This window comes from Lytechinus variegatus, chromosome 1 (assembly GCF_018143015.1).
Source record: "Lytechinus variegatus isolate NC3 chromosome 1, Lvar_3.0, whole genome shotgun sequence".
NCBI lineage: Eukaryota > Metazoa > Echinodermata > Echinoidea > Temnopleuroida > Toxopneustidae > Lytechinus > Lytechinus variegatus.
This window is the reverse complement of record NC_054740.1, coordinates 82,381,210-82,408,872: the sequence shown is the minus strand read 5'-3', so window position 1 is coordinate 82,408,872 and position 27,663 is coordinate 82,381,210. Positions and strand designations below refer to the sequence as shown.

Genomic DNA, 27,663 nt, shown 5'->3' with positions numbered 1-27,663 from the left:
GGAGTATACTATAAATTTCTTTATTATTTATGTCATCTACGAACAGCTCATTTCCATTCCTTAATGGGCCAAATTAGTATTCTTATCTAACTATTGAACTTGACACAACACTGATTGCCACTTGTTAATTATGAGAACAAGACACCTGTATGGGATATACACATCTATTAATACGTCTGCTGGAGCCACAACTTCACAGTTTCTCCGGTTTCTTTTCTCAAGAAGTCAGCACTGAACTCTTTCTACAAACGATATCTCATCTCTACTAACCAGTAAGTTGTATATTTTTTTTTCTTCAAAGAATGGATAATTGATATTTCAGTCTGTGAATGCACCATCGTACTCTGTCTCTGTGGGCAAATGAAAACTTCATACTCAATATTTTCATTAAATTTCACCCAATATACAATGCATCTGCATGCAAGATATCCTTCAGCTTTAATTGTGAAAAAAAAAGTTTTTGTGATCACCTCGACCGCTTAGATCGTTTGCTCGTATGATTATGTTCTTGATTATCTCGGTTTTCTGCTCCCCAAGTAAAGACTTCCTGCATAAGGATTGAATTGTGACTTTCATTTTCTTGTCTACATTTCTATAGCAGATAATTCAATCGAAGTTCAATATGTAAACAGTGAGTTATCCATTAGTGCCGAGTAATTATGTTGATGTTTTGCATGGAGGATTTACAATGATTTAGGTAATAAAAATTAAATATGAAAAAATTAAAGATGGGTAAGTAATTCATCAGCTTCTGTCAATATAGATAAGAGTTATTGGAGTTGATATCAGCCCAAGGCTGGAGGATTTTTCAAACTGTTAAAATACTTATGTATTTCGTTTTCATTTCCATTTTTAAAAAACCGACCCTTCAGTTATTATGTCTATGCATGGTAAAATTTCAAGTGATTTTCACACCTTGTGATGAAGTAAGGCATATCAGGGATGCTCCATCAGGTTTGTCAATTATTTCATACTGACAATTTTTTGTTTTCTGATAGAGATGAAAGTTGTACTAGTCGTTCTTCTAGCGACCATCGTAGCTTCACAGGAGATTGCCCCTCTGCTAACAGTTGATGAACCCATCCCAGGGAAGTATATCGTCAAACTCAAGGTAAGAATCAAAGGGAAACTCTTGTGAGAAAAGCTCACCAAATCACTAAGAATTTTTTTTAATGCTCTATAAACGTGACTTTTATACTACATTTACAAAAATTCCCCAACATGCACATCAACTTTTAATTGCTGGCCAAAAATCCATTGTTTATACGAGTGAGCGCGGCGAGGGATTAAAATGATATAATGGTTGTGTCGTTACCAAAACACATATATGATAAGCATAAAGATGTCTAAAACAAACACATGCCATCATTTTTTATTAATATTTCTGAGAAATATGACATTTATCATCGCAATACCTTTAAAAGTATGTTTTTGTTGCTCTTGTTTAATTTTTATGCATTAGACTTTAAATCGAAGGGAATGCTCGCAACACATTTGTGCTTGAATTTCATTGAGAGTTGTATCAGAACCTTTCCTTAACGTTTGATGCCTTGCACAGTTGTACGTAGCGATTGATGGGATTTTTTAAAGCATTTTTTTTTTATTAAAAATAAACTTATTCAGGATAAAAACCTGTATCAGCACAATGGCTGTTTCACGTCATGGTACTGAGGGACAATATATATAAATATATATATAAATTCAATATTTCATGACGATTAATATATTATAGTAGCAACAATGCGAATGTAAGATACCAACAAAAATGTAGCAATTGAAGAGTGCGACAAAAAAAGGTTCAATCAAGATAAATATAGCAGGGGGGTTTTGAAGTACAAACAAACGTTTGAATGTCTGAGAAATAGAAACAGAGTATATGAGAAATAGGAATGATGGAGGATTGAATAATAGTCGACTCCAGGGATGGAGCGAAAATAGAGGGGATGGGAGTCAGAAAGAAATGAAACAATCAAAATAATGAGAAAAGGAATATTTAGAAGCTAGGAGAACATTAAACTAAACTCAAAACTTTTCAGATTGTAACTAACTTAGAAATATTAACCTAAGGTAAACATAACTATTTTAAGTCATCGACTAACTTTGACTTAAAATTCCAGTGGAATAGTGATGCATCCAAGGTGGATAACTTTCTCTTCTCTCTTAGAGTGGTATTTGACTTTTTTAAGTTTGCTCTTATCGTTTAATGGATATTTATGCCACATAAACTTTCATAACTGAAAGAATGACTGATCGTTTTCTTGTAACTTTCTTTTACTGACATTGCTATTGTTTAGTGCATGTAACCAGCCATGCACTGACTGATCCATTTCTTGCAATTTTCTTTTAGTTGACATTGCTATTGTTCAAAGCATTTAACCACCCATGCCTGACTGTTCACATGAAAATGTCATGTCATACTGGAAGAGGAATATTGTCTGGTCATGTTGACATACAATAATTTGCCTTTAATCAAATATCCACATATGGAGTATTTTAACTTTTAAAGTGTCCAAGAACTTTTTTTGCCGAGTGTATATACGTACGTAATGTGAAAGAAATGAATGAATAGAACAATGGTAGGCGTGGCTTAAATAAACGATCCCCAGTGCCACCTGCCCTTATGGAAAAATTGGTGATGCCAAAAAAATGTCTCTGGCGACCATATTCTAGGCATTCTCAAAATATTACCTTTATCATGAAAGTTAATAATGCGATCGTGAAGCGCGAGCTGAATAAAAGATATACTGGTCTTAAGAAGGGTCAATTTATGCACTATTTCAAGCACTGTGTATGAAAATTGTGATATAGATCGTAGTGAATAAATGGTGCGTGCGCGATCTGATGTATTTTGAGCTAGGACCGGGATATTTTAAAGATATAATGCCATCATATGAAAATTATAACTATCTTCCTATTCTTCTTTCTAAGCTTGTTGATATTCCGATCTGAAAAAGGGACAATTTGATTATTAGGAATTTATGGATATGTTATCTAATTTATTTATCTAATAAGCCTGATGATAGCGCAAAATTTGTTGTGATTAAGGTTTTAAAACTTGACACTTTTGTAATTATGAATAGGATGCATATATAGTTTTAACAATTGATGCGAGCGCAAATCTCGAGCTGAAATTTTTGATCAACTGTTATGAAAAGTTTGGGTTTAAGTAGTTTATTAGAATTAATATAGAGGTATATATAACTGACGTGGATCCGCCTATTTGCCATTTTCTTGTTTATTCACTAAAAGAAAAGAATGCCTATATGATGAGATTTCTGCGTAAGTGTAGGGCCTACCTTTGCAAAAGTTGCAATGATAGATGGAATCAATCCCCACGCGGAGCGTGCAGAGAAATCATAATTTTGTACTGTATTGTAGATGTAAAAACTAAATTTTATATTGTATTTGGGTAATTTGCTGATTTATGTGAAGCATCACAATTTTATTTTATTTTTGCTTTTACTGAGGGGGGGGGGGCAGAAACGATATGCTTGCCACCCCAATTCATTGGTTTCATGTTCGGGTGATCACCCCCCCGGATCAACGCCTCTGGTTATGACGTCATTCCGACTAGATGCTTGATTCGTTTTTATTCTAACAAGGATGGTAGCATATATGTATTTATACGATTAATTAGACCTTTCCACGGTAATAATAATATTATTCCGAAATCGAGTCGCAGACTAGTCGTAGGTTTGTTTTCTAAAATCTCCCTCTCTCATGAAAATATCAAGGCAAAGAGACGTAGAATGAACTTAGATCTTATTGAAACATTTTCCTGTATATAACGATACAACATTTTGCTCTTACAGGAAGGACGGAAGATTGATGATGTCGTCATAAATCTAGCTGGTGGCAAGGTAACCCGCAAGTTCAGCAAAGTGTTCAGTGGATTCGCCGCCGACCTCAGCGATGAATTGGTTGAAGGGGTAAGTATGCCTTAGGATTAAAATTAGGTACTAGGGAGTGTTCATATTATCGGAAGGAGGCTTTTTATGAAACAATAATGCGCCAGCGATCGTCATTCTCATGACTTGGTTATATCCATAGAGCAACCATCTCGTCTTGTTCCAGGCCTAGATGGGCGCTATTATAATTTTTGAATAATGTAACTGACAATTCAAAGTGGACATAATGTTTGCTCATTGTGCAGAAGACCATGGATTGACTGACACTTGCTGATCGCTACCTTCTATATACAGGGTTCCCACGGTCAAGGAAACTCCTGGAAAAATTTGTTGTCCTGGAAAGTCAGGGAAAAGTCAGGGACTTTGGAAAATTTGTGAAAGGTCATGGAAAAGTCATGGAATTGCATTTACCTCATGGCTATGGCAGCTTTCCGTTTGTTATGTCTCTCGCAGTTCTCTCATACTTAATTATCATACTCTGCTATTATAATTGGTGTTCATAATTTCCATTTTTCACAGTTTTGTGACATCCCAAATTCTACAAACCTAGAAACTAGTAGAAACAAAGTAGAACAATAAACTGTGTCTGTGGGTACATGCATGGACTTTGTCATATAGAACAGTGTTACGTACATTATGTACATTCCACTTCATTTTGCATTTTTGGCTTTTGCTATCAGAAAAGTGTTGGTAACATGCAGTTGCAAATAGCATCATTTAGGTTCCTGGTTGTACTGTTTTGTAGTAGACTGTAATAACCCCAATCCTGACCTTCACTGTAATTTCCACTTTCACTATAATTGCAGTGTTATTTAGATGCCAGTACTACTGCTAAATGATTTGTTCCTTGGGGTACTTAGTGTTAGGGCTAGCAAGGTTGAAATAACATTTAATAAAAAAGGGTTTTTATGAATACATGTAAAACACAGCCACAATCCACATTCCTCACTAAAAATACTCATGGCCATGAATAAATTGATTGCTCCTGACATTAAATTCGGACAACCAGACTACAGAAAATTTCATCTTATTTGCAATGATATAAGATGTCAATCAGTCAATGTATTTTTAATATGTCACATTTTGTAACCAGTTTTGCGTTCTTAGTTGTTCTTAGAGAATTTAAATTTCAAGTTTTGTACAATTTTACTCAACATTCATGGCAATCAGTTGACATATCAAGTCACAACTGATCAAGCACTACCAGCATGGCTATCAGAACACAATACATTCAAACGGTTCTGAATCTCTAATTTAGCATCAAATAATGTGTCCTCTCTGGAAAAGTTACTTGAAAATGAAGTTTAATGAAATACCAAAATAGGCATCAAATGTCCAATTTTCAAGATATCCTCATTATTTTTGGAGCATATAGAGAAATACACTTGTTAATTTAGCTGGTGTCCTCAAGTTGTATCACAAATGGCCTCATTTTTTGTAAGGTAGAGTGAAATGCATTGTTTATAGCATTATTTTGAAAGCCTATTCTACATGTTAAAAAAACTTGTTTTAATTATTGGGAATAGTGTTCTAAATATATTGCTCCATGCCTTCATGACAGTACTAAAATGTCTGTAGATAGATAACAAGATATGAACACCACCATCACTGGCGGATCCAGGCTCAACTAAAATTTGTAATGTAAAAATGCTGTTAAAACAGACATGTGCCCCGCCCCTTATGAAAGTGAAGACCTTTTTTTTTGCTTGTCAAATTTTTTCGTGGACGAAATACCCTTATTTTTTGGACAAAACCCTTTTTTTCTTTTCAAATTTTTCTTCGGGAAAATGTGCCTCCCATTTAAAAAAATCCTGGATCCGCCCCTGACCGCCGTTATAAAATGTTCAATATAGTCTCCTTATTGTTCATCACTAGCTCCGTAAATCTGATGCTGTTGAGTTCATCGAACAGGACGGTGTGGTTCGGGCTAGCGCAGTAGCATCATGGGGTCTCGATCGCATTGACCAGCTCGCTCTCCCACTTGATGACATCTACCAGTCCGACTTTGGTGACGGCAGTGGGGTAGATGTCTACGTCCTCGATACAGGAATCAACTTAAATCACGTAGACTGGCAGGGTCGATCTTCATATGGAATAGATACAGTCAGCGGTGATGTGAGTCCGGACTCTATAATAATCTGATACATTATTGGCCACCCGGCGTCCCCTATCCCCTTTCTGGTAAATTTATCTGTAGGCCTCTTGAATACGTGTGCCCATTTTCTTTTATAATTTTTTTAATGGGAAAGGGTTTATTTTAGGGATCACTTCTGGAAAAAACCTTGGAAATCCATGAAACTGGAGATGTCTTGAGTGTTTTCCCAGGAATATCTGCGCCGACAATTTGAGATTGAGGAAAGAATTTTGCTAGCTTCCTTACCAAATAGGCCTAAATTATAACTCAAATTAGTATCAATAAACATTCATTTTATATCAAGGAAAACAGTAATATTAATCTATGAAACACTACAGATTCCTGTGATATTTCATTGAATTTTGGTCACGACATTGCAATAAATATTTGTGAGTAGGCCTACACTGTATATAGGCCTACATGTTTTATGTATTATAATTTGATTGTTGTGTTGTAGTGTGTGGATCATGTGATCAGAATATTGCACTGTTATTAAAGCAAACACATGCCTTTCAAAGTTTTACTAGAGATTCTGAATGGAAAATGGGGAAATCATAAATAATATCTCAACATAAAAAAGTTGTATTCAATATGTTCTAGACAGTTAATATATGTTGTTTGTGTCTGTATATATACACACATACATACATACATACACACACACCCATCCATACATGTATATATATGCATTGCTTGTTAAACTGTGTGGTAGTGTGACCTTAATTCGCGCGTTACCTAATTTTTGCGCATGGTCGAATATCTCAATATTTATTTAATATCTTGAAAAACTGATATAACAGGAAGAGCGACTTCAAATTAACTCAGAATGATAATTTTCTTGAAGGTAAGGTCTCTGTTTGTGAAAATATTGGCAAAACATCAGCAAATTTTGTTTCATTTTGCGTCCACTCCGAGAAAATCCGATCTTCCCGACAAGCATCAAGAAATACCAGTTTGCAAGCAGAGGTCTCCAAATAAATCAGTAAAATGTGGTACCAACCAAATTTATGGCATTTAAACCTCCATCTGATATAATTATCTTATCTTTGTCTGCTTGATTTCTTTTCTAAATCCTTGCAAAACGATCGTGCGCAAATTAAGGTCACACTTTTTTATGACACTTTTTCAGCCGAAAGGGCACTAGTCGATCGCCATGGAATTTTGAGATCGCGATACCGGCAAAACCCTTGACCTACTTTATAATTCTGTCAAGCGAATTTGACTTTAGGATCTTGCCTTCTGTTTGGTATTAATGGTTTTGATTAATTTTGTGTGAGCTGTGAGAAATTTTTGATTGAAAATCAACTTGATGAAAATTTTGAAAATGTGCACAAATTATGGTCACCCCATCATATATACAGTGCTCACCTTTTTATATTCGATATTTGTTATGGTACGTGACACCCCCCCTTTCTCTGTCTCTCTCTCTCTTGTCCCCTCTTTTTCTCTTTATCTGGCACATCATGTTGAGTGTGTATCAGGGCCCAAACCATAGCAGAGGATATTGTTTTGCTTTTTTTTTTTACTTATTTCTTGTTAGATTACCCTTTGAAATGTCTTGATTAAATCATGATATTACTCTCTTCTATCATTTATCGTCTTAGTTTGACTCTGAGGATTGCGATGGTCACGGATCTCACTGCGCAGGCACAATCGGAGGAACTCAGTATGGTGTCGCCAAAGCAGCACATCTTATTGGAGTTCGTGTTCTTGATTGCACAGGAAGTGGATCTTACGCTGGGATAATTGAAGGTATTCATTTAACTAATAATTATTCAGAAAAACAAAGAGATAAAAAAGTGTAGGGTGGCTACTGGAGTTAGAGTTAGGGTTCACTACACAGGTGTTAACTATATAAATTACACAGAGATGTTTCTCTATTCAAGGCTAGGGTCCAACTTCCCGAGAGCACATGGCCCACTTTATTTCTGCTGCCTTTCCAAAACTATAGTCCTCCAATTCACATAAACATCAACCAATCAAAAGGTAGTGTGTCTCTGGGTGGACACACTCTATCTATAATACATGAAACATAGGATAGATCAAATAACCAATCAGGAAGTAATGCATGCAACATAAAAGAAATCAATAGCCAATCAGCAAGAGGTGTGTATGGTGTATCAATGTGTGTGTAACCGAACATACAAAGAATCAATGAACTGAAGCACGTAATCCAGGTTAACTCCATGTCTGGCTAAACAAAGAAGTGATATTTATAAACACTGAGCAGATTAAATTGCATCTAACATTCCAACTTGTTTATAGAAAGTTCTCTGACCTATAGTATACTGAAATGAATCTAACCTGTACATAAAGTTCTCTGATCTATGGAAATAAGGCTCTACAAAAGTAACAATTAACAGTTGATTAAATCATTGATCCCACCTTAGGCTATAGTGAGACTATAGGCGCCGCTTCACCGACAGCGGTGGTGGTGGCGGTGGCGACAGCAGTGGCATTGATATGTCATCATAACGTAGAAAGTGTATGGACTGAGTTCATTAAACTTAATTGGCAATGAGGGTAATGGAGTGTCACTAGTCATCTTGTATAAGTTTCAGCCATAGAGATATTAGGTCAATGAACTTTGACCATGTTTTGGGGTATCGACATTGAAATCTTAAACAAGGATAACTTTTTTTAAAGTCATCTAACTTTGAAAAGTTATGGATCTAGTTCATGAAACCTGGACATATAAAGGGCAATCGGTATCACTGACCATTTCATGTGAACAAGGAAAGGGTCATTTAGGGTCAATGAATAGGAATTCTCCTTAATACATTCAAAACTATCGGTCAAATATTGTGGTGTCATGTCATGAAATGCCTTACTAGACTAATTGCGGATGATGTATGGTACGTTGAGAGACCAAGGAATTCTAATTGAGAATTTCATGCACTTTATTGTTAGTCATGTGAGAATATAGATTTATCTTCAATATTATTTGTCCAGGTTTTTGAGAATCTGATTGAAAACTGGACATTCTAAGCACTTTTTGTCAGCACTAACAATATGCATATATATAAATCAGCTCATGCTCCGTGCTCTAAAACTGTGCTCTTCATATAATGTATATTTAGATCTAAAACAGCGGGTTGAATTTTATGGCGCTTTAGAGCTAAAAACCGGGACATTCTAATTACTGTCGGTACATGAAGCAGTTGGAACACCCCTGGGTGAACCGACAGTTAATTCTAATCACCAGATCACTGTCGTTACATGAAGCAGATGGAACATTCCCGCACGACCCGACAGTTTATCATTTTTCCGACAGGTCATAACGTTAGTCCAACAGCCCCTGCGCTTGTATAACAGACAATAATCTTTTTCCCAAATGGACATTCATCTCAAAATCCGCATCTCTATTTGCACCGATACATCCACAGGTTTACCTCAAAACCTTGCCTACGTACCACATCCCCTTTCTTTTTCCCTCCTACCCCCTTTTTTTTTGCTTTGCCCCTTGTCTTTTTGTGTTCTTCTGTTTCCTTCTTATTTTGCCTTTCATCTTTTCCACTTCCTCCTTTTTCCCCTCTTTCCCCCTTTTCTTCTCCCCCCCCCCCGACGACCATGCAGATTTATGGACGCTATCCAGAGTAGGGGGGGGGGGTTGTTGCACCCCACCTCCCACCCCCTTTAGCGACGGCCCTGATGTTTACTAAATTGTTTTATTTATCCCCAAAATTTTGTCTTTATTGCATAGGTTGTGAATGGGTAATAAGCGATAAACAGAGTAAGCAGAGTGAGAATGTTGTGGCTTCAATGTCATTAGGGGGTGGTGGTAATGCATTACTTGATGCCGCCATCGAGCAAATGGTTGATGCTGGTATCACGGTGGTTGTGGCAGCGGGTAACAGTGACAGGGATGCCTGCTCATATTCCCCAGCTCGAGCTGAACCGGTGAGTATAATGATTTTAATTAGATTATTTTATGCCCTGATTAGCTTTTATCTTTCACATTTGCAGCATGGCTAATTTCATTGCTATATTTTTCATGTTGATTTTTTGTATCAGAAAGTAGTAAAAAAAAATCATGTTCAAGGGCGTAGACTGGGGATGTATGCGCTGGGTGCACCTTCCTGCTGGGATAGAGGAGTTCCGACACTTGCAAGCAAAATGAAAGTTGTATCCCTCTTTCTGCTTTCAAGATGATTTTCCAAACTTTAGTTTCACCACTTTTTTTTGGACACCCCTGACCGTTGATTCTTTTCTGACACCCCATTTTTTCATTCACTTTTTGACATGTACCATTTTCATTCGGTGATCGGGTTAAAAAATGAATATTCATTACTGCCTATTGTTTATATAGTTAGTTATTGAGTTATTGAGGAGAGTTATGTTCAAATTCCATTCTATGATTGGCGTTTATGCCATGGAATGTTCATTTGATATCTAAAGCTTCTTTGTTGGTGGCGGTCTGTCGTTGCGTGAAAAAAAATCCGATAAATTTCTTTGAAAAGATAATATTTACAATTTTTAGTGGAAGATTTCTATAAAAAAAAAGAGCAATATTTGTGATCTCTGGTGTGTTATTTGAGGGACACAACATTTGCTCTGGCGAAAATTGCTTCAGGCTTTGTTTCGTCAAAGATATCGGGTTAGGGTTGCAATAGCGTTTTATGTTAGGCTTAGAGTTAGGTTTAGGATATGGTATAGTGTTAAATCCAGGGTTGATATTGGACATTTCATTACTGTGTGGAATTTGCAGCGAAGCAATTGTCGTCAAGAAAATGTCATAGAAAATTATTTTGATTCAGGGCAGTGGCTTTCAAATAGGGGTATAGTGGACCCCACCTCCCCCTCTCAACAATAACAAAAATCAAGACCCCCAAAAAAGAAAAAAGGTTATGTATGACATTATTTTTTATCAATTGATTAAAATCAATTGAACTGATTTTGTTTACGATCAGTAAATTGTCAGCGAAGACTTTCATTGAAAAAAAACTCAAACAAAGAAAAGAAAAATAAATTTTAATAAATGTGAACGTGCGTACTAAGGTATAGTTTGGGGAATTGAATTTATAGTTCGTAGTTTATGCCATGGGCAACCATCCCAATTTCCATCGTAATAGGACGGTCAACTGCCGAGATCCATCAATCACCCGTCTTTTAGACATAAATTTTTAAAGATTGTGAAAACTCGTTAACAATAACACTATCCCCATGTCGACTTCAAATTGGCCGCATATAGGGATGTGAGGCAACGGTTTCTCTTCTACTCCAATTCATAAAATGGCTAAAATATAATTTCAAATGACATTTTTCTTTCATGAGGACCTAAAACGATATACTACCTGGGTTATATTCATATTACTGCCCCAAAACTTGCAAAATGCTGATAACTAAGTACATGACCTATGGGAATATTGTCCTTGCATTTGTCATAATGTACTTAACTCAGTCGCCAATTAGAAATCCATATAGTCTTAGGAATCTCAATTTCAAAGCAGCCATAACCTCTGTATTGCTTGTCCTATTTCTTTCAAACTTTCACCATTCTGTTTTATTTATTTTCTCCTTTCCAACACAACATTTTATGACCAAGGCTTGATTCCCCTATGAGTATATTATCTCTGTACCGTATTCTTTGCTTTCTTCTAATGTATTTTGTATTCTTCTAATATGTTTTGTATGGTTCATATGGATCTGCTTCATGAATTATTAGGCAAAAATAAAGTTTTTGTTGGCGTTGTTGATACTGGGGTTGAATGATCTTAGAGCTTCCTAGCCTAGCGGTATACAGAAGATAGGTTTACCGATTAGCACCGATCTTAATTTTAACACAAGGGGAACATTTCATCATCCAAAAAGGTGTCAGGGGCCCATTTCATAAAACTTGTTATAATATATTTGCATTAACACTAGATATAGCCACTGAAATCCATCAATTTGATTGGCTGATAGTAAACTTGTGATAGGAATGGTGCATTTGTTATTATAACAAGTCTTTATGAAACGGAACCCCAATCTGACAACTTTTCTCAATTTTGATTATAAAGCTAAGAAGCAGTGTTACTATGTAAACAAACTTTGTCTGACAGAACCTCCACCAATTCCTTTCATGAAACGTCGTTCCCAGGAGAATGTTTCATGAAATGACTTGTTGGACGTTTTATGCGACAAAATTTTTTTTACGGACAGCTACCATACTAACATTGCTTCTCAGCCAATCAAAATCAAGGAAAGTTGTCAGTTCTGACAAGTAGCCAGACACAAAATTTTGATTAAACGCTCCCCTGTATAGGGATCTTGCCTGGGCTTTGGAAAGGGTTCTTAAATTGGGATCTGATGTGAAAAGTGTGAGGGGGTGGGGGCTGACCAGCAAACAAAAATCAGGTTGTCATCTGAATGTTTTTGGACTGGTTTTTTCTGAGAAAGTTGGGTTTGAAGATTCCTCCCAACCTTTCTTGGCCCAATCTTAGTCGTTTCAGTGTGGTAGTTGGTCTTACTCATCACCGCACCGTTACTTGAAATAATCACGGCTAAACACCACCAGTTCAAACTCTGAACTTGAAATCCCCCTGTGCTAGTATCGTTTGTGAGACATGTTAGATTTTAGTCTTTCAATTGCTTACAATAAAAATTGCTCTCATCATAGCACCAATCATTATTCCTTGGTTTGTAAATTGTCCTATCTAAATATAAAGAGTTTGGTTGCAAATGGGGTTTGGTCCACTTTGGACCATTTCAAGAAAATTGTGTTTTTTATTCTCACTTATTGCAATATTCTTATGAGAAACTAAATTGTCATGATGTACTACCCTATCATGCCAACATAAAATTGGGTATAAAAGAAATCCACCTGTCTTCAATGTATTTCTATATATTTAATAAAAATCATCTTTGTGGACCTAACCCCCTTTTGCAATTAAGCAAAATGAAATGAATCCATTCTCTTTTGAAATAAAAAAGTGATTTTTCTTTACCACTTTTATTCAAGTTTTAATGTAAATTTTAAATTGTGTTTGGTATCATCAGAGCTACTAAAAATCTATAGGTTTTGAGACAGAAAACAATAAAATACATAAAAAATGGACCTAACCCCTTTTGACAAATGAGCTCTTTGGAAGAGTTTGGTTGCAAAAGGGTTAGGTCCACTCCAAGAAAATCTTTCTTTTTTTATTCTCCCATATTGCAATATACTTATGCGAAACAAAATTATCATGATACCCTACCTCTATCTGTCGTCATATTTTAAAAATATTCTTTTCCCAATAATTCTTTGTGGACCTCACCCCTTTTGCAACAAAACTAAAATGGACCTAACCCCTTTTTTAAAAAAGGGATTTTTCTTTGCCATCTTTGCTCACTTTTTAATGGGAATTTCAGGGGCCGATCCAGCCTTTGCCAATTGGGGGGGGCCTGGAATTTTTTCAGCCATATTTTCCCCGATCGGCAGATCAAAGATAATTTTTTGTTTGTTTCTTTGAAGGGGTATCCTTATTTTATTTTTGAAATTGTATGTATTTTTTCCTAAAATTTGAACATTTCGAAAAAAAAGATGTGCCTGCAATAATTACGAACGCGAAGCGCGAGCAGAAATTTTTGATACACGTTTTGAATTGATCAGAAAGGTAGGCCTACCTGTTAAAGACTGCTTGCAGTTAGCCATGAAGACGTTACATATTTCAACAATCCAAAAATGCGAGCGCAAAGCACGAGCGGAAAAATTCGAGATTTAGACCTAGAAGGGGATACTCTATTCATGTTTTGTAAATCATGAAAGGGGGATCTTCCTACATTAAAATTCGAGCACAAAGGGCGAGCAGAAAATATTTGATTTGACCTGAAACTGGATAAGTGAATGAACATGCGCGAGCGTGTTTCAGATTAGACCCAGAATCTAGGCATTCTAAATACATCTTTTATCATGAAAATAAAAGCGAGCGCAAAGCACGAGCTTGATATATTTGGGATTCTGATCGGAAAAAGGGGGTCAATTTCAGCTTTATATTTCAAACACTTTGTAGAAAATTGTAAGGTGGATATAAATTGCACTTGATAAAGAGCTGATATTTTTCATTATTACTTTGAGTTTGAGACAGATGACCATGACATCCTTAGGACATGTTATCATAAATTTATGAATATGGTGACTATATATCTTCCTATTCATCTTGCTAAGCGCAAGATTAAACGAAAGGGACAATTTAATCATTCAATTGATATCTTATTTATTAATGCATAATGAGGGCACAGAATCCAATGATATTATGGCCTGAACACTGTACGTTTCAAGCACTTCTTTATTATGAATAGGATGCATCAGTAATCAGTTGATATATTTTTAACTATTAATGTGAGCGCAAATCGCGAGCCGAAATTTTTGATAAACTGTCATAAAAAGGGGATTTTAAGTAGTTTGTTATATAACCCGCCAATCAAAATGCAAGCATGGCAGCGCTAGCTGATACGTTTTAACAATCAGACCTGAAAAATTATATTTTGAAAACTTTGTGGAATACATGAAAATAATAGGTACATGTACCTGATAAATAAATATTCGCGAGGGCCCAGCGCGAGCGGAAAATGTTAATATTCAGACCATAAAACTGACATTTTTACAGAGCACTTTTTAGAAATTAATTTGTAAATCACACAAATTAATGAAAGTTCGATTTCCGAGGAGAAATATGTTTTGTATGCATATTTCCAAACTTGATATTTAAGCTCCAAGATATGTGAAACACTTAACAGGCTATGCGAGCGGGAAGAGCGAGCGAATATTTTATATAGTGACATGAAATATTTTTTTCTAAGTCTTCCTCTCATCTTATTTTATTCACTCGTCTTCCTCCTCTTTTTCATTTCTTTTCCTTTTTTTCTCTCTTTGCCTTTATCCTCTTTTTTTGCTCTGCCAATAGGGGGGGGGGGGGAGGAGGGCTGGGCCCCTCGGGCCCCCACCTGGATCCGCCTATGAATTTCAACTTTTCTTTGGTATCATCTTATAGAGCTAGTATTAAAATCTATACATTGAGACAAAAAAAATCTAATCTGATGAAAAAATGGACATAACCCCTTTTGCAACTGAGCTCCTTGTATCATAGTAAGGCCTTCTATTCCCATGATTATCAGTTTCATTTGCCTATATAGGACTTGAAAAATGCATGTTATGTCCGATGGTTTTTTTTCACGAGCATTACATTAATCAAAATCCTATGGGAGTTATTTATTCCAATGTGCGCATAATGTATGTTTTGGTCATTTTCCTTTTATCATAGCATTTAAATCAAATAGATACAAATACACGCACGACCCAAAAAACATGTAAAAGGATTTCTTTTTCAAGATAGCTCATGTTTCATACGTAACGTAATGCGGGTGTCCAAAACACTAAAATACTGAAAAAAGGGTATCTATTTCGCTAGGAAAGCTATGTGTTTCGGTCAAATTTGTGAGGGTAAAAAGATTCAAAAGTAATGAATGTACTTTTTGCCCCAAAAGTCAACACTATACGTGCTTAGAGTCCAAGGTGTGGGAGGTGGGGCAATACTAAACCCAATGATGTAGGTAAAGGTAAAACCGACTTCCGTGACATAAAACAATTAAAATACTTGTTTAGGGGTTCATTTCAGGAAATACTTGCCAAGGGTATTGTTTTCTTTCCAATACTCGTTAAGGGGTGCATTTTCAGAATATGGAAAGTACTCATTCAGGGTGCTTTTTGAGACCCCATGGTCGCGCATGGTATCCACTCGTCAATGGAAGTGCCCCCCCCCCCCCGATACAAGTGAAATAATACCAACGTGTGCACATGGATATAAAACATCAACCAATGCAATGAATCTATATGATCCTACTGGATCTGTCAAAATTCTCATGATTTTGGTTTGATCATTTCGTTGGTCCAATATAAACATTAATTTTTTTTTTGCAAATTACATATTAGATCATAAGTTTTCTCTATGATGTTTGGAGGGATGCTGAGGTATGATTGGTATACTGTTGGTAAGCGCTTTCGTCATTTTTCATACTGATTTCCCCATCTTAGGCAATCACAGTCGGAGCTACAGATATCAATGACGTTAGAGCTTCCTTCTCTAACTTTGGCTACTGTCTTGATATTTTTGCACCTGGTGTGGCTATAACGTCAGCATGGTATGGTGAACCTGATGCCAGTAATACCATCAGTGGTACCTCCATGGCTTGCCCTCATGTAGCAGGTATGTTCCCTATAAATGTTAATATTTTTTTAGTGAATTACTATCATGTTAAAAAGATGAGTGTCGCAAACGTTTTCCGTGGTGTCTATTTAACCAGGATGTGGTTGTCGTACCCTATCGAATGACTGGCTCACTTGTAGCAGGTTATGCTCCATTCTTTCTCCAGTGATACATCTTTTACGTTGTCCGATAATATCCCAATTGTCCATAATTTGGCCTCATTTACAATGATTCTAGCACCTGAAAGGATTGTCGGGTACAAATATTTAGTTAACAACTTTCTCGACTGAGTCCCAGGCCACTTTGAGGAACCCTTACAGACGATCTGCAGATGTTCCTTGGAAACTAATAGTTTCCACCTTTGGCTCAGATAGCATGCCAAAGGTAAATCATTTCCTTCCGTAATCATGTGAACTTGTGCTTGCACTAGTGGACATCCACTCTAAATAGACTGGGCTATTTTGGCCCTACAAAGACTGCGGGGAGGGGCTGATTCAGCCCCCCCCCTCCCCATGATCTCGGCCGTTGATTGTGTGGTTGCGACGAAAATTGGCAAGCACGTTTCCCATGGCATATTGTACAAAATTGAGATCAAATTCAGCGAAAAATCTCATTGCTATTAATCATTCTAATCTATGTGTAAAATCAAAAGGTTGCTCTAATTAACAAAATAATGCCCCCAAATGCTTTTTTTGGGGGTTAACAAACTATTTATAGGAATCTGATTAAATGTACTGTACAAAATTCCAACATCACATTTATATTCTTATGTATTTTATTGTTTTATCAATTTCTTGTGAATTTATTAATTCTGAAAAAACTTTTTATCAATGAATATTGTCGGGGACTTTATTTTCTCCATGAACATGATGAAATTAATTAATTTTAATCAGTGAAAGGAAAAATAATGATACATTTATGAATATTGGCTACGAACACTATTTGCATTGGATTTGTACAGGATTTCACTTTTTTGAGCAATTATGGGTCTGCATGCACTTCCAAATGGTTGCGTAATTTCAGAACCGCGTACCTGGGGTCAAATTTTTGCGAGACTAGAAAAGTACAAATTCAGTGAGCTACGCGGTTGACAAAATGAATCATATATAAGCGACGTGCCTCTTTGGCTGGTCAGACAGAATAAAGTCACTGACTGCAACACTATATACTAGGCTCTGTACTGTATTCCTGTACATTTCAGAACATTACAATTTGCGCAGCTGATTTATCGCGAAAAATGTCAAGGGGGGGGGCTGATCTCATTTTTTAAATGATGCTAGTTACACAAAATATAAACAAACAAACAAGAGTCAATTACATGTACTAATATTCACCTATATTATTTATTTACCATAAAGGTGCTGCAGCAACAGTACTCGGTGCTCAACCAGGTCTCCTACCCGTTGAAGTGAAAGAAGTGCTTCAACTCAAAGCTATACCTGATATAGTGTCAGATCCAGAAGTGGGATCTCCAAATCTTCTCCTTTATGTAGGGGAAGGATCGGGTGGAGGATTCATTCCCACCCCACCTCCAGGTAACTCTTTATACGATTTGGAATCCCAGTATTCCTCCTCTAATTGGTAACAGTCATATAATAGAGTTAACTATTATAGTTGAACAAATATTTCGGTTGCAAATTTTTGTTTTGAAATGAGTTTTTACTATTTCCGTCAAGTCCCCTATTTGAATACTGTAATGATTACTTTCAATTGACTACTAGTTATCATTCAAGACCAGAATAACCTGTTGTACTGGAAATCAAATATTTGTTGTTGTTGTTGTTGTTTTTGTCTCTTCATTTTTTGTCTTGCCTGAATAGCAGAGCGAGACTTTAGTTTTTCCGACGGCAGCGTCGTCAACATTTAAATCTTAACCAAGGTTAAGTTTTTGAAATGTCATCATAACTTAGAAAGGATTTAGACCAAGTTCCTGTAACTTGGACATAAGAGTAGCAATGTATCCCTTCATGGGAACATGGCCAAGATCAAAGGTCATTTAAAGGTCAATGAACTCTGGCCACATTAAGAGTATATGTTGAATTGGCACATGAAACATTGGCATAAAGGTAATCAAGTCTGAATGATTGTTTTGCACATGTATTATGTCAAATGATGACGGTCAAAGGTCATTTTGGGTGAATGGACTTAATATTTTATTATCATATTAGTGTTTTCTTTTGTGAATAATTTTTCATAAGCTTTTTTTCAAAGGTAGCACTGCTGCTATATCGAATTGTGTAATGCAAGCGCGACTGCCAGAGGCATTCCACTTGTTTCTAATATACTCCGCAATTAATTTCTAGGATCTAGGATAAAGAGCTGGATGTGTCTACTTCATAAGTTTTGCTATTCTTATTGCCAAATCAAGTCCCATAGGGTTCCAAACTGGTTTTTTTTTTAAGGAGCCATCTTAAAATTTACTTGGAAAAAAAAAATTCCTTTATGTTTTTACCTGGACAATCTGAGAAAGAGTTTTCAAAAAATTCCTTTATGTTTTTACCTGGACAATCTGAGAAAGAGTTTTCAAAATGAAATTCTTCGTAAGAATTGTCGTGCTTTTGGTCAAGAAGTTCCCTATGCATCTGTTTATGTCTGTTCTATTGCGAATGGCACAAATAAATGCATATTTGAACATTGGTATTAATTAGTAATATGGTTTGACTTTTTCCTGACCTGAACCACCTTTCTTCTTTATTGTCACATAGTACTAAAATTTTTACCCCCATGCCTGGCTTAGCAGACTTGCCTTGTGATTCTCTGTGATGGCATATTTTTTAATGCTGTAAATTGAATTATAATATACCTTTAATTGAGCAGGATTTTCTCTTTTTAGAAAGGGGCTCGCGTGCCTCTGGGCAGCAGTATTGGATTTTACTTTTGCTAGCCCTGACCCATGGAAAACTATTTTTACCCTCCTGTTAAATTGTTATTTAAAGGACAAGTCCACCCCAACAAATCAACATTTTTCTGAGGTGGACTTAACTTTTAAGTTACTATATTATTGAAGTAATTTTAGCTTGTTATTTCCATTTTTGTCTCACTTGCGAAGCAAAGTGAGACTATAGGCGCCGCTTTTCCGACGGCGACGGCGGCGGCGGCGTCAACATCAAATCTTAACCTGAGGTTAAGTTTTTGAAATGACGTCATAACTTAGAAAGTATATGGACCTAGTTAATAAAACTTGGCCATAAGGTTAATCAAGTATTACTGAACATCCTATTAGAGTTTGATGTCACATGACCAAGGTCAAAGGTCATTTAGGGTCAATGAACTTAGACCATGTTGGAGGATTCAACATCGAAATCTTAACCTGAGGTTAAGTTTCTGAAATGTCATCATAACTTAGAAAATATATGGACCTAGTTCATGAAACTTGGACATAAGGTAATCAAGTATCACTGAACATCCTGCATGAGTTTCACATCACATGACCAAGGTCAAAGGTCATTTAGGGTCAATGAACTTTGGCCGAATTGGGGATATCTGTTGAATTCCCATCATAACTTTGAAAGTTTATGGATCTGATTCATGAAACTTAGACATAATAGTAATCAAGCATCACTGAAAATTTTGTGCAAGTTTCAGGTCTCATAATTAAGGTCAAAGGTCATTTAGGGTCAATGAACTTTGGCCGAATCGGGGTATCTGTTGAATTACCATCATAACTTTGAAAGTTTATTGGTCTAGTTCATTAAACTTGGACATTAGAGTAATCAAGTATCACTGAACATCCTGTTTGAGTTTCAGGTCACATGACCAAGGTCAAAGGTCAATGAACTTTGGCCGAATTGGGTGTATCTGTTGAATTACCATCATAACTTTGAAAGTTTATGGATCTGATTCATGAAACTTGTACATAAGAGTAATCAAGTATCACTGAACATCCTGTTCGAGTTTCAGGTCACATGATCAAGATCAAAGGTCATGTAAGGTCAATGAACTTTGGCCATGTTGGGTTTTTTTGTTGAATAACCATCATATCTCTGTAAGTTTATTGGTCTAGTTCATAAAAAGTGGACATAAGAGTAACCATGTATCACTGAACATCTTGTGCGAGTTAGAGTAGTATTCAAAGTCAGCACTGCTGCTATATTGAACCGCGTGATACAGGTGAGACGGCCAGAGGCATTCCACTTGTTTTGATTTGTGTGGGTTTTTTTATATCGGAATCTTAAACTTGTGAGATGGTTGCAGGCAACGTACGGCTGGTCTTAGTCTTAATCAAGCAATGGTGGCCAATTAATGCACATGTTGGTAGTGCTACACTTGATTGTTAAGAATGTTCACATGAAAGTGCACATAATACAATTAAATCGTCATGATGGTCAAAAGAATATATTGTTCTCAATGTTGGACCCTTCTTCCTGCACCTGCTAGGGTAGAAAAAAAATAGGACGGCAGTGTGGCCCAAGTAGAGACATTAATACACAGAAGGTAAAATGATTAAACATATACATCTTACATACATGTAGCAGATAACTTAGGCTTTCATTGAGGTGATTTCATGTCCGGTGTTGGCCTTGGTGTTGGGTGTTGAAATTTGGATTGTGTCCCCTAGCTCCAAAACTTATTCAGAGTTTGTCAAACTGATCCAGATCACATTATTGACATGACAACAAATAGTGAGTGACTTTTCGGGCCCCTTCTTCATTTTATGTTTGGTATTATAATCGTGTAAAAATTGACCTATTACCAACATCAAAAGGTCAACACTGAATTGAAATCACACAGTTTGTTTGATCATGAAATAACATGTCTTCAAGGGAATTGTCTTTCTCCATGCTCGCTATATATTACATGCTCATAGGCCTACACGTTGATTCATAATAAACTGGGTTACAGATGCAAGATGATTTTAGAAAGTAAGAACATTCAGCAATTCACATTTGGTATTTTTTTATGATGAGAACATATAAATTTTACCACAAGAACGAGGACATAGGTAATACTTACACTCCGTCAGTTAGTTTGATAATATACTGGCAGGGATATAAAGGTGATGTTACAGCAATTAGCATTATTATTATGACACTTCGGATGGTTGTTTGTACATTGCGAAACTTAGGTCCTATAACTGAGTCTACTATTTTCAGATTACCCAGGTATCAAATTATTATTATGACCTTCTTTCCATTCATTTTAACATCCCATTATCGCAATCATGTTTTTGAATTTCCAAACAGAATGCATCACGAATTTCACCTCTCCTACTGGAATCATTACGAGTCCAAATTATCCGGGTTCATACCCCAACAGTGAGAAATGTTCATACCTTATAATGGCCGCTAATGAGGAGGAAATCATCAACCTGTCATTCACTGAATTCTCTTTGGAATTCCACTCTACTTGCTTCTATGATTCACTCACGGTAATAATATATTGATATCAGGAGCCACCAGACACACCAAACACATTTTATTTACCTATTTATTTATTTATTTCATTTACTAATTTTCTATTTATTTATTATTATCATTAATACTATTTTTTGGGGGGGACATCTTGAAGGTTCACAGTTTTGTGAGAGTGTGAGATCCTCGGCAATGAACCTCAGTCCTGGGAAGCGAGGATGCTGGGGTGCTGCGTGTATTATTCACTGTAGGCATCAACCCCCCCCCATTAAGCTTCACTTAATTTCACAAAAGAGTGGTATGACAACTCAGTGGCGTGCAATAGAGACGGTCAATGATGTCCCTCACTCTCTTTTTCTTTTGTTTTCTGTTGTTTGAATTATACAATATTTCATTTTTTACAGATTTGACTATACATGTAAGAACCAACTTCACTGAACCATATGGTATTAAACAATGCTAATACCACATGTTCATGGAGGAATTTATCATTGTTTCACTGGACAATGAGGAGAAAATCAAACTATTTCATATTTCATAAAATAAAATACAAAATAAATAGTGGTGGATGACGTCATCAGTCTCGTCATTTGCATACCAACCAGGATGGGCATTTAACTGTTTTGTGAAATTAATTTAAGTTTTAAAATGTCATAAATTTCTTATTTTACATCCGACTTTGATGAAATTTTCCCACCAATAAACTGAATTAGCACCTAAGTTAAGTCAAGTCAAGTTTATGTCATCTAGTACCCCTTTTCCATGCTATATTTTACTTTATGCTTTAGATTACAATATTTATTTGTAAAGGTAAAGTATTTCATATACATGGTCTAGATCAGGGATTCTCAAATGGTGGCGCGTGTGCCACTTGTTACAAGTGGCGCACGCGCCACCATTTGAGAACACAAGTTGTGGCGCACCGAGCCTTGCGGAGTGGCGCTTGGGAGCCGGTATAAAAAAATAAGGAAAAATATGGAAAAATTTGGGAAAAATAATGTATCTATTAGTAACCTGGAAATAAAGATTTGGTCATCATTTTAACCCTAAAAAGACTGGGGGGGGGCTGATTCAGCCCCCCCCTCGACATTTTTCACGATAAATCCGCTGCGCAAAATTTTTTGACCGCGTCGCTCGCTGACTTTTTACTTTCAAGTCTCGCGCAACTTTTGAGACCAAAATTGTGACCCCCGGGTATGCGGTTCCAAAATTACGCAACATTTCGTAAGTGCATGCAGACCCAAAATTACTCAAAAACGTGAATTTGTGTACAAATCCAATGCAAATAGTGTTCTTAGCCAAAATTCATAAATGTTTCATTATTTTTCCTTTTACTGCTTAAAATCAATTAATTTTATCTTGTTTATGGTCAAAATAAAGTCCCCGACAATTTCCATTGAAAAAACAATAAAAAACAAAAAGTCGAAAAACAAAGAAATACATAAGAAATTTAGAAAACAATAGAATACATAAGAAAATAAATTTGATTTTGAAATTTTTTTAAAATCAATTTGATCAGATGCCTATCTAGAGTATGTGAAACAAAAATTAGCATTTCAGGGCATTATTTTATTAATTAGAGCAAACTTATGATTTTACGCATAAATTAGCATAATTAATGAGACATGAAATTTTTTGCCGAATTTGATGTTATAGTTTTGTAGATAATGCCATGGGTAATGCGTGTGCCAATTTTCGTCGCGATCGCGCGATCAACGGCCGAGATCATAAGGGGGGGCTGAATCAGCCCCCCAGTCTATTTAGGGTTAATACAAAGAGAAAACAAAAATTCTTTACTTGACACTTAATTGCTAATTGATTTCCTCAAATATTGTCCAATTTAGCACTCGATAACCCCTATTATGGAGGATCGATGGTGTTCTTTTTATTTATTCTATGCTATACAAAGTTTTTGTGCCACACAAGTGATTTGAAAACCCTGTTTGTAGGATTTCTATTTCAACAGCAAGAAATTTTGCATTTCCAGAGTACTACATTTGATTAAGAGTTAAACATCAAATAATATGATATTCGAAGAACATCCTGATCATGATTATGAATTTTGGAAATAACAAGCAGAAATTTTGCTTCCGGAGCCGATTAAAATCCGAAGTTGTAACCGTGAAATACATGTGTGCTCAGATGCATTGCCTGCTGTGATTGCCTGCATGCACTCTTGCTTAGCACGAACTGAATGAATGACACTACATGTGAGACGGAGGGGGGGGGTAGTTTGGGGGGTTAGTGCAGTGCAACGCCTAATTCTCAGCCCTTGAAAAATCGGGGAACCTAACTTCAGCCACTGGCGTAAAGATGGGGTTGGGATTGAGAGCCCCCAAGTGTTTTACGGCCAAGAAAAAAAAGAGAAAAGGAAAGGGAAAGACTGGAATATTGTACAATTTCTTAATATTATGTCAAAATATAGATTTTTGTATTGAAAAGTTCAATATTTTTGCTTCAGCTGCCATATCTAGCACCCTCATTTTTTTTTACTCATTACGCCACTTGCAGAATGGTCTGAACAAGTGGTATAATTGGTTTGTTATGGAAAAAGTCACTGGTCAATTTTCTTTTAATATTGATATTGTGTAGTTTGTTGGCATTTGTATTTCTTCTGTTGATATTAAAATCCCTCTGGGCAATTTAAAAGGCCTCATATTCCAAAACTTCTGGGGGCTCTGCCCCCTCGACCCCACCATGGGCCTCTGGACCCCCTCTACTGATACATTGCTGGTTTGCGTAATGGATAGTGGAGCATTACAGATTCTTAACAAGAAATGTGACGCTTCAAAAAAAGTAATTGAGAATGGCTGGTACAGATTTTCTTGCCATTGTACCTTATTCCGTTGTATTTTGCTAATTTATCTATTCAGTATTTCTTTTTATTTTGCATAGTCATGACAATGATTTTTAAATCAATGTCGATGTCTTGTTCATATTGCAATTCTTGCATGATTGTAAATTAGTGAAACATATTAATTTACATGAAAACAAAAAATGGATATACCAAATGACTGTACTCAAAACGGATGTGATTATTTCGAATGGGCAGTTGTTCCAAAGAATTTTTAAACCTACCATTATCTTAAGAACAAAAATCAATCTCATATTATTTTAATAACAATAAAAAATATTGACTCTTCGACATCATATCTAAATGAGGTTCAAATGTTTTGTTGCTATTGCAGGTATATGATGGAAACAGCCCGAGCGATGTTGTGCTTGATAAACTGTGTGGCAGCACCGTTCCTGGTGATTTGACAAGCACTGGTCCGAACATGTTACTGGTTTTTGAAAGCGATTCCAGCGTTAGAGGTGGAGGCTTCTCTGCAGAGTACAACATTCTACAGATGGGAGGTACGTGAGCAGAAATGAAGATCGTATGATATGGCTGTATGTACTGTAAATATATACATGATCTCCCAGAACCTGGATTTAAAGATTACTATTGCATATCTTGTACATGTACATCAATCATGCTCAGTGTTTTATTTTCTGACTGTTGTCATGATTGTAGATAAATGGATAAATTGAGCTTATTGACATTTGATCTATTGTGATGAAGAGTCATACTCAAACAGATCAATGCAGCCCGGCCCTGGTGAGGGTAGAAACGGGAATATCCCATGTTGTATCAATTTATATCTTGTGATTCTTTTTCATATATTGTGGCTGTGGGACATGATTTGAACCAAATCAATTCATCAGTTTTTCTATCAATTTTCTCTTTCCGACATACCCCAGGTTGTGGTGATATTATCAGCTCTCCCGTAGCTCTATTGACGTCACCCAACTACCCTGATAATTATGGAAACCACGCTGATTGTTCTTTCACCATTCACGCCCCTGTTGGTCAGACTATCACTCTATCTTTCGACGACATCGATATAGAAGAACATGTTTCATGCAGTTCAGATGCAGTAGAGGTATTCTATATTGTTGCATTTGTTATAGCTATCTATTTGGTACTCTGTCCCACCATGGTCTTGGCAAAGCCTCGTAGATAGTTTCAATGAATTGAATTAAATCATTATTTAATAATCAAAGCCAACCTTGTCAAAAAAGAAGTTTCTTTAGAATACAAATCCAAGGTCATGGCCAAACCATTATTACCCCCCCCAAAAAAAAACAAAAAAACACAGGGATATTGCTATTGCTATTCCTTGTTTATTGTCTATGGTTGAGGTACCTGTATATGCATGTATGTTATGATCAGATACAGACCTTTCAAGACATGAGGTTTTCTTGCCAAATTTAGATGCCATCCGCCGTTTGGGGGTATCTTTTCTTCAACCAACTGTTACCCACTCATGCGTAAAAGTACGTATCTATGTCTTTATGAGCTTTACCAAAATAACAAAAACACCAACACATATTAAGTGTTCCAATAATATGTCATTTTCTTAACGTTATAATGAAACTGATGATTGTCAGAGTTGTTTTCTTTTTCTGCATCCTTTTTACATTAGAAAGATTCACATTCACCCATCCACCACACATTTCCAGTGCCCCCATTCCAGTCTTGCGATATTTTAGATTGTATCTGTCTCACAATTTGTGCTCATGGTAATACTCTTTCATTTGATCTAGTATGAATTCAAACTTTGAAAATGATAAAGCGTTAGATTTGCTGAGACCTTGCAATACTGTCTTGAAACATAGAGACAGCAATTACTTTGACTATTCATGTGGTGATGAAGTGATGTACGTATTTACTGAAGTATTCTCTAATCCATCTATGACGTCATTCCAACAGGTTCATGATGGTGATATGCATGGCCCGTACCTTGAAAAGGTGTGTGGAAACACAATCCCTTCACCAATTACTTCCACCAAAAACTCCATGTATGTGAGGTTTATCAGTGACGAGTCGGTGAATAGACGAGGATTCAAGGCAATCACCAAAATGGAATAATGGCAAAGACGCCCCCGACTGGCTCTTATAATAACATCGTATAATAACGATTATTAAACTTGTTCTGGAACGTATCATTAATTTAATTTGAATCTTACAAAAAGAAATCTCAGTGATATACATCCATCTGTTATTGTATGTTTGCAATTGAAACTTAGAAAATAGAGAGGCATGATCGTTGAGATTAGTCACAGTAAATCATAGGCCTTTAGATAGAGTGTATTCATAGTTAATGAACATTGATAATTGGTGTGTCAGTTCTACTCTGGAAACAATGCTTCATCAATGGTAGTTAAAATCTAAAGAGCATTAAGTCAAATGTTAACGTAAATAAAACAGAAGCTGCACATGGAAGATTGGAGCAATAACTCTGAAATATCACAGTGAACTTATCAAATTCTTGAAAATTTGAATTTATAACTTCAAAGGGTGGTTAATTTGACATGCCAGTAGATGTATTAGAGATTTCATTGCATCATGGGCCTTTGCATCCAAGAATGCTTTAAAAGTCTCATCGCAGTATGACAGTTTGCTTGCCAGTCGTTTTATTACGAGTATGTATGACGTTGACATATTGAAGCGCAGTTAACCATTAAATTACTCCCTTGGCGATATATTGATTGCATTGTTTTTTCAATGCTATTGTGAATAATACCTTAATAGCTTGTATTTCAATTAATTTATTGTTAATGCATGATATATCAAATTGAATATAAAATAAATGTATCATTAGATGATAGTACTCCTGGATTTGTGTTGTGAAATCAATAGCATATATTTTATGGTATACAATTACATGGATCTCGGGCACAATAATATATCTTTTGTCTGTATGTGTCGTAAATGAATAGTTTTCTTCAGTTTCTTGTCTCATCTGAGAATTTCAAATTTGAATAAAAATTAAGACGCATTAAAAATGAGTGAACACCTTGTATTATTTTGTTATCAAGGTATTGTTAACTCTGAAATCATGTTGATTTGAACAGATATATTAGACTAAGAAAACAAAATAAGAAGGAAAACATTAAATATATGAAGAAAACAATTTATAAAGCTTATCATTTGTTAGACTAAGAAAACAAAATAAGAAGGAAAACATTAGATATATGATGAAATATGATAATATAGCCTTGGAGATATTACAATGCTTTAAAAAAAAAGAACACAAGAAAATAGTGAATTAGAATGAAAC

General features: G+C 35.9%; 1 protein-coding gene across 1 annotated transcript; it reads left to right on the top strand.

The window, feature by feature from the left end:
- Positions 1–176: 176 nt before the first annotated feature.
- Positions 177–27,377, top strand: LOC121425188 (extracellular serine proteinase-like). Its single transcript, XM_041621195.1, has 12 exons — positions 177–272; positions 999–1,111; positions 3,813–3,929; positions 5,784–6,023; positions 7,647–7,794; positions 9,746–9,942; positions 16,034–16,205; positions 17,564–17,740; positions 21,389–21,573; positions 24,745–24,913; positions 25,301–25,482; positions 26,313–27,377. The coding sequence occupies exons 2-12, from the start codon at positions 1,001–1,003 to the stop codon at positions 26,469–26,471; spliced, it is 1,857 nt and encodes a 618-aa protein (XP_041477129.1). The 5' UTR covers positions 177–272; positions 999–1,000; the 3' UTR covers positions 26,472–27,377.
- Positions 27,378–27,663: the final 286 nt, after the last annotated feature.

Excerpts from the sequence above, each read along its gene's own strand:
- LOC121425188 (XM_041621195.1), top strand. The coding sequence starts at position 1,001 with ATGAAAGTTGTACTAGTCGTTCTTCTAGCGACCATCGTAGCTTCACAG. Across the intron at positions 3,930-5,783 it reads GCGATGAATTGGTTGAAGGG|CTCCGTAAATCTGATGCTGT; the intron begins GTAAGTATGCCT and ends GTTCATCACTAG. Across the intron at positions 17,741-21,388 it reads CATTCCCACCCCACCTCCAG|AATGCATCACGAATTTCACC; the intron begins GTAACTCTTTAT and ends ATTTCCAAACAG.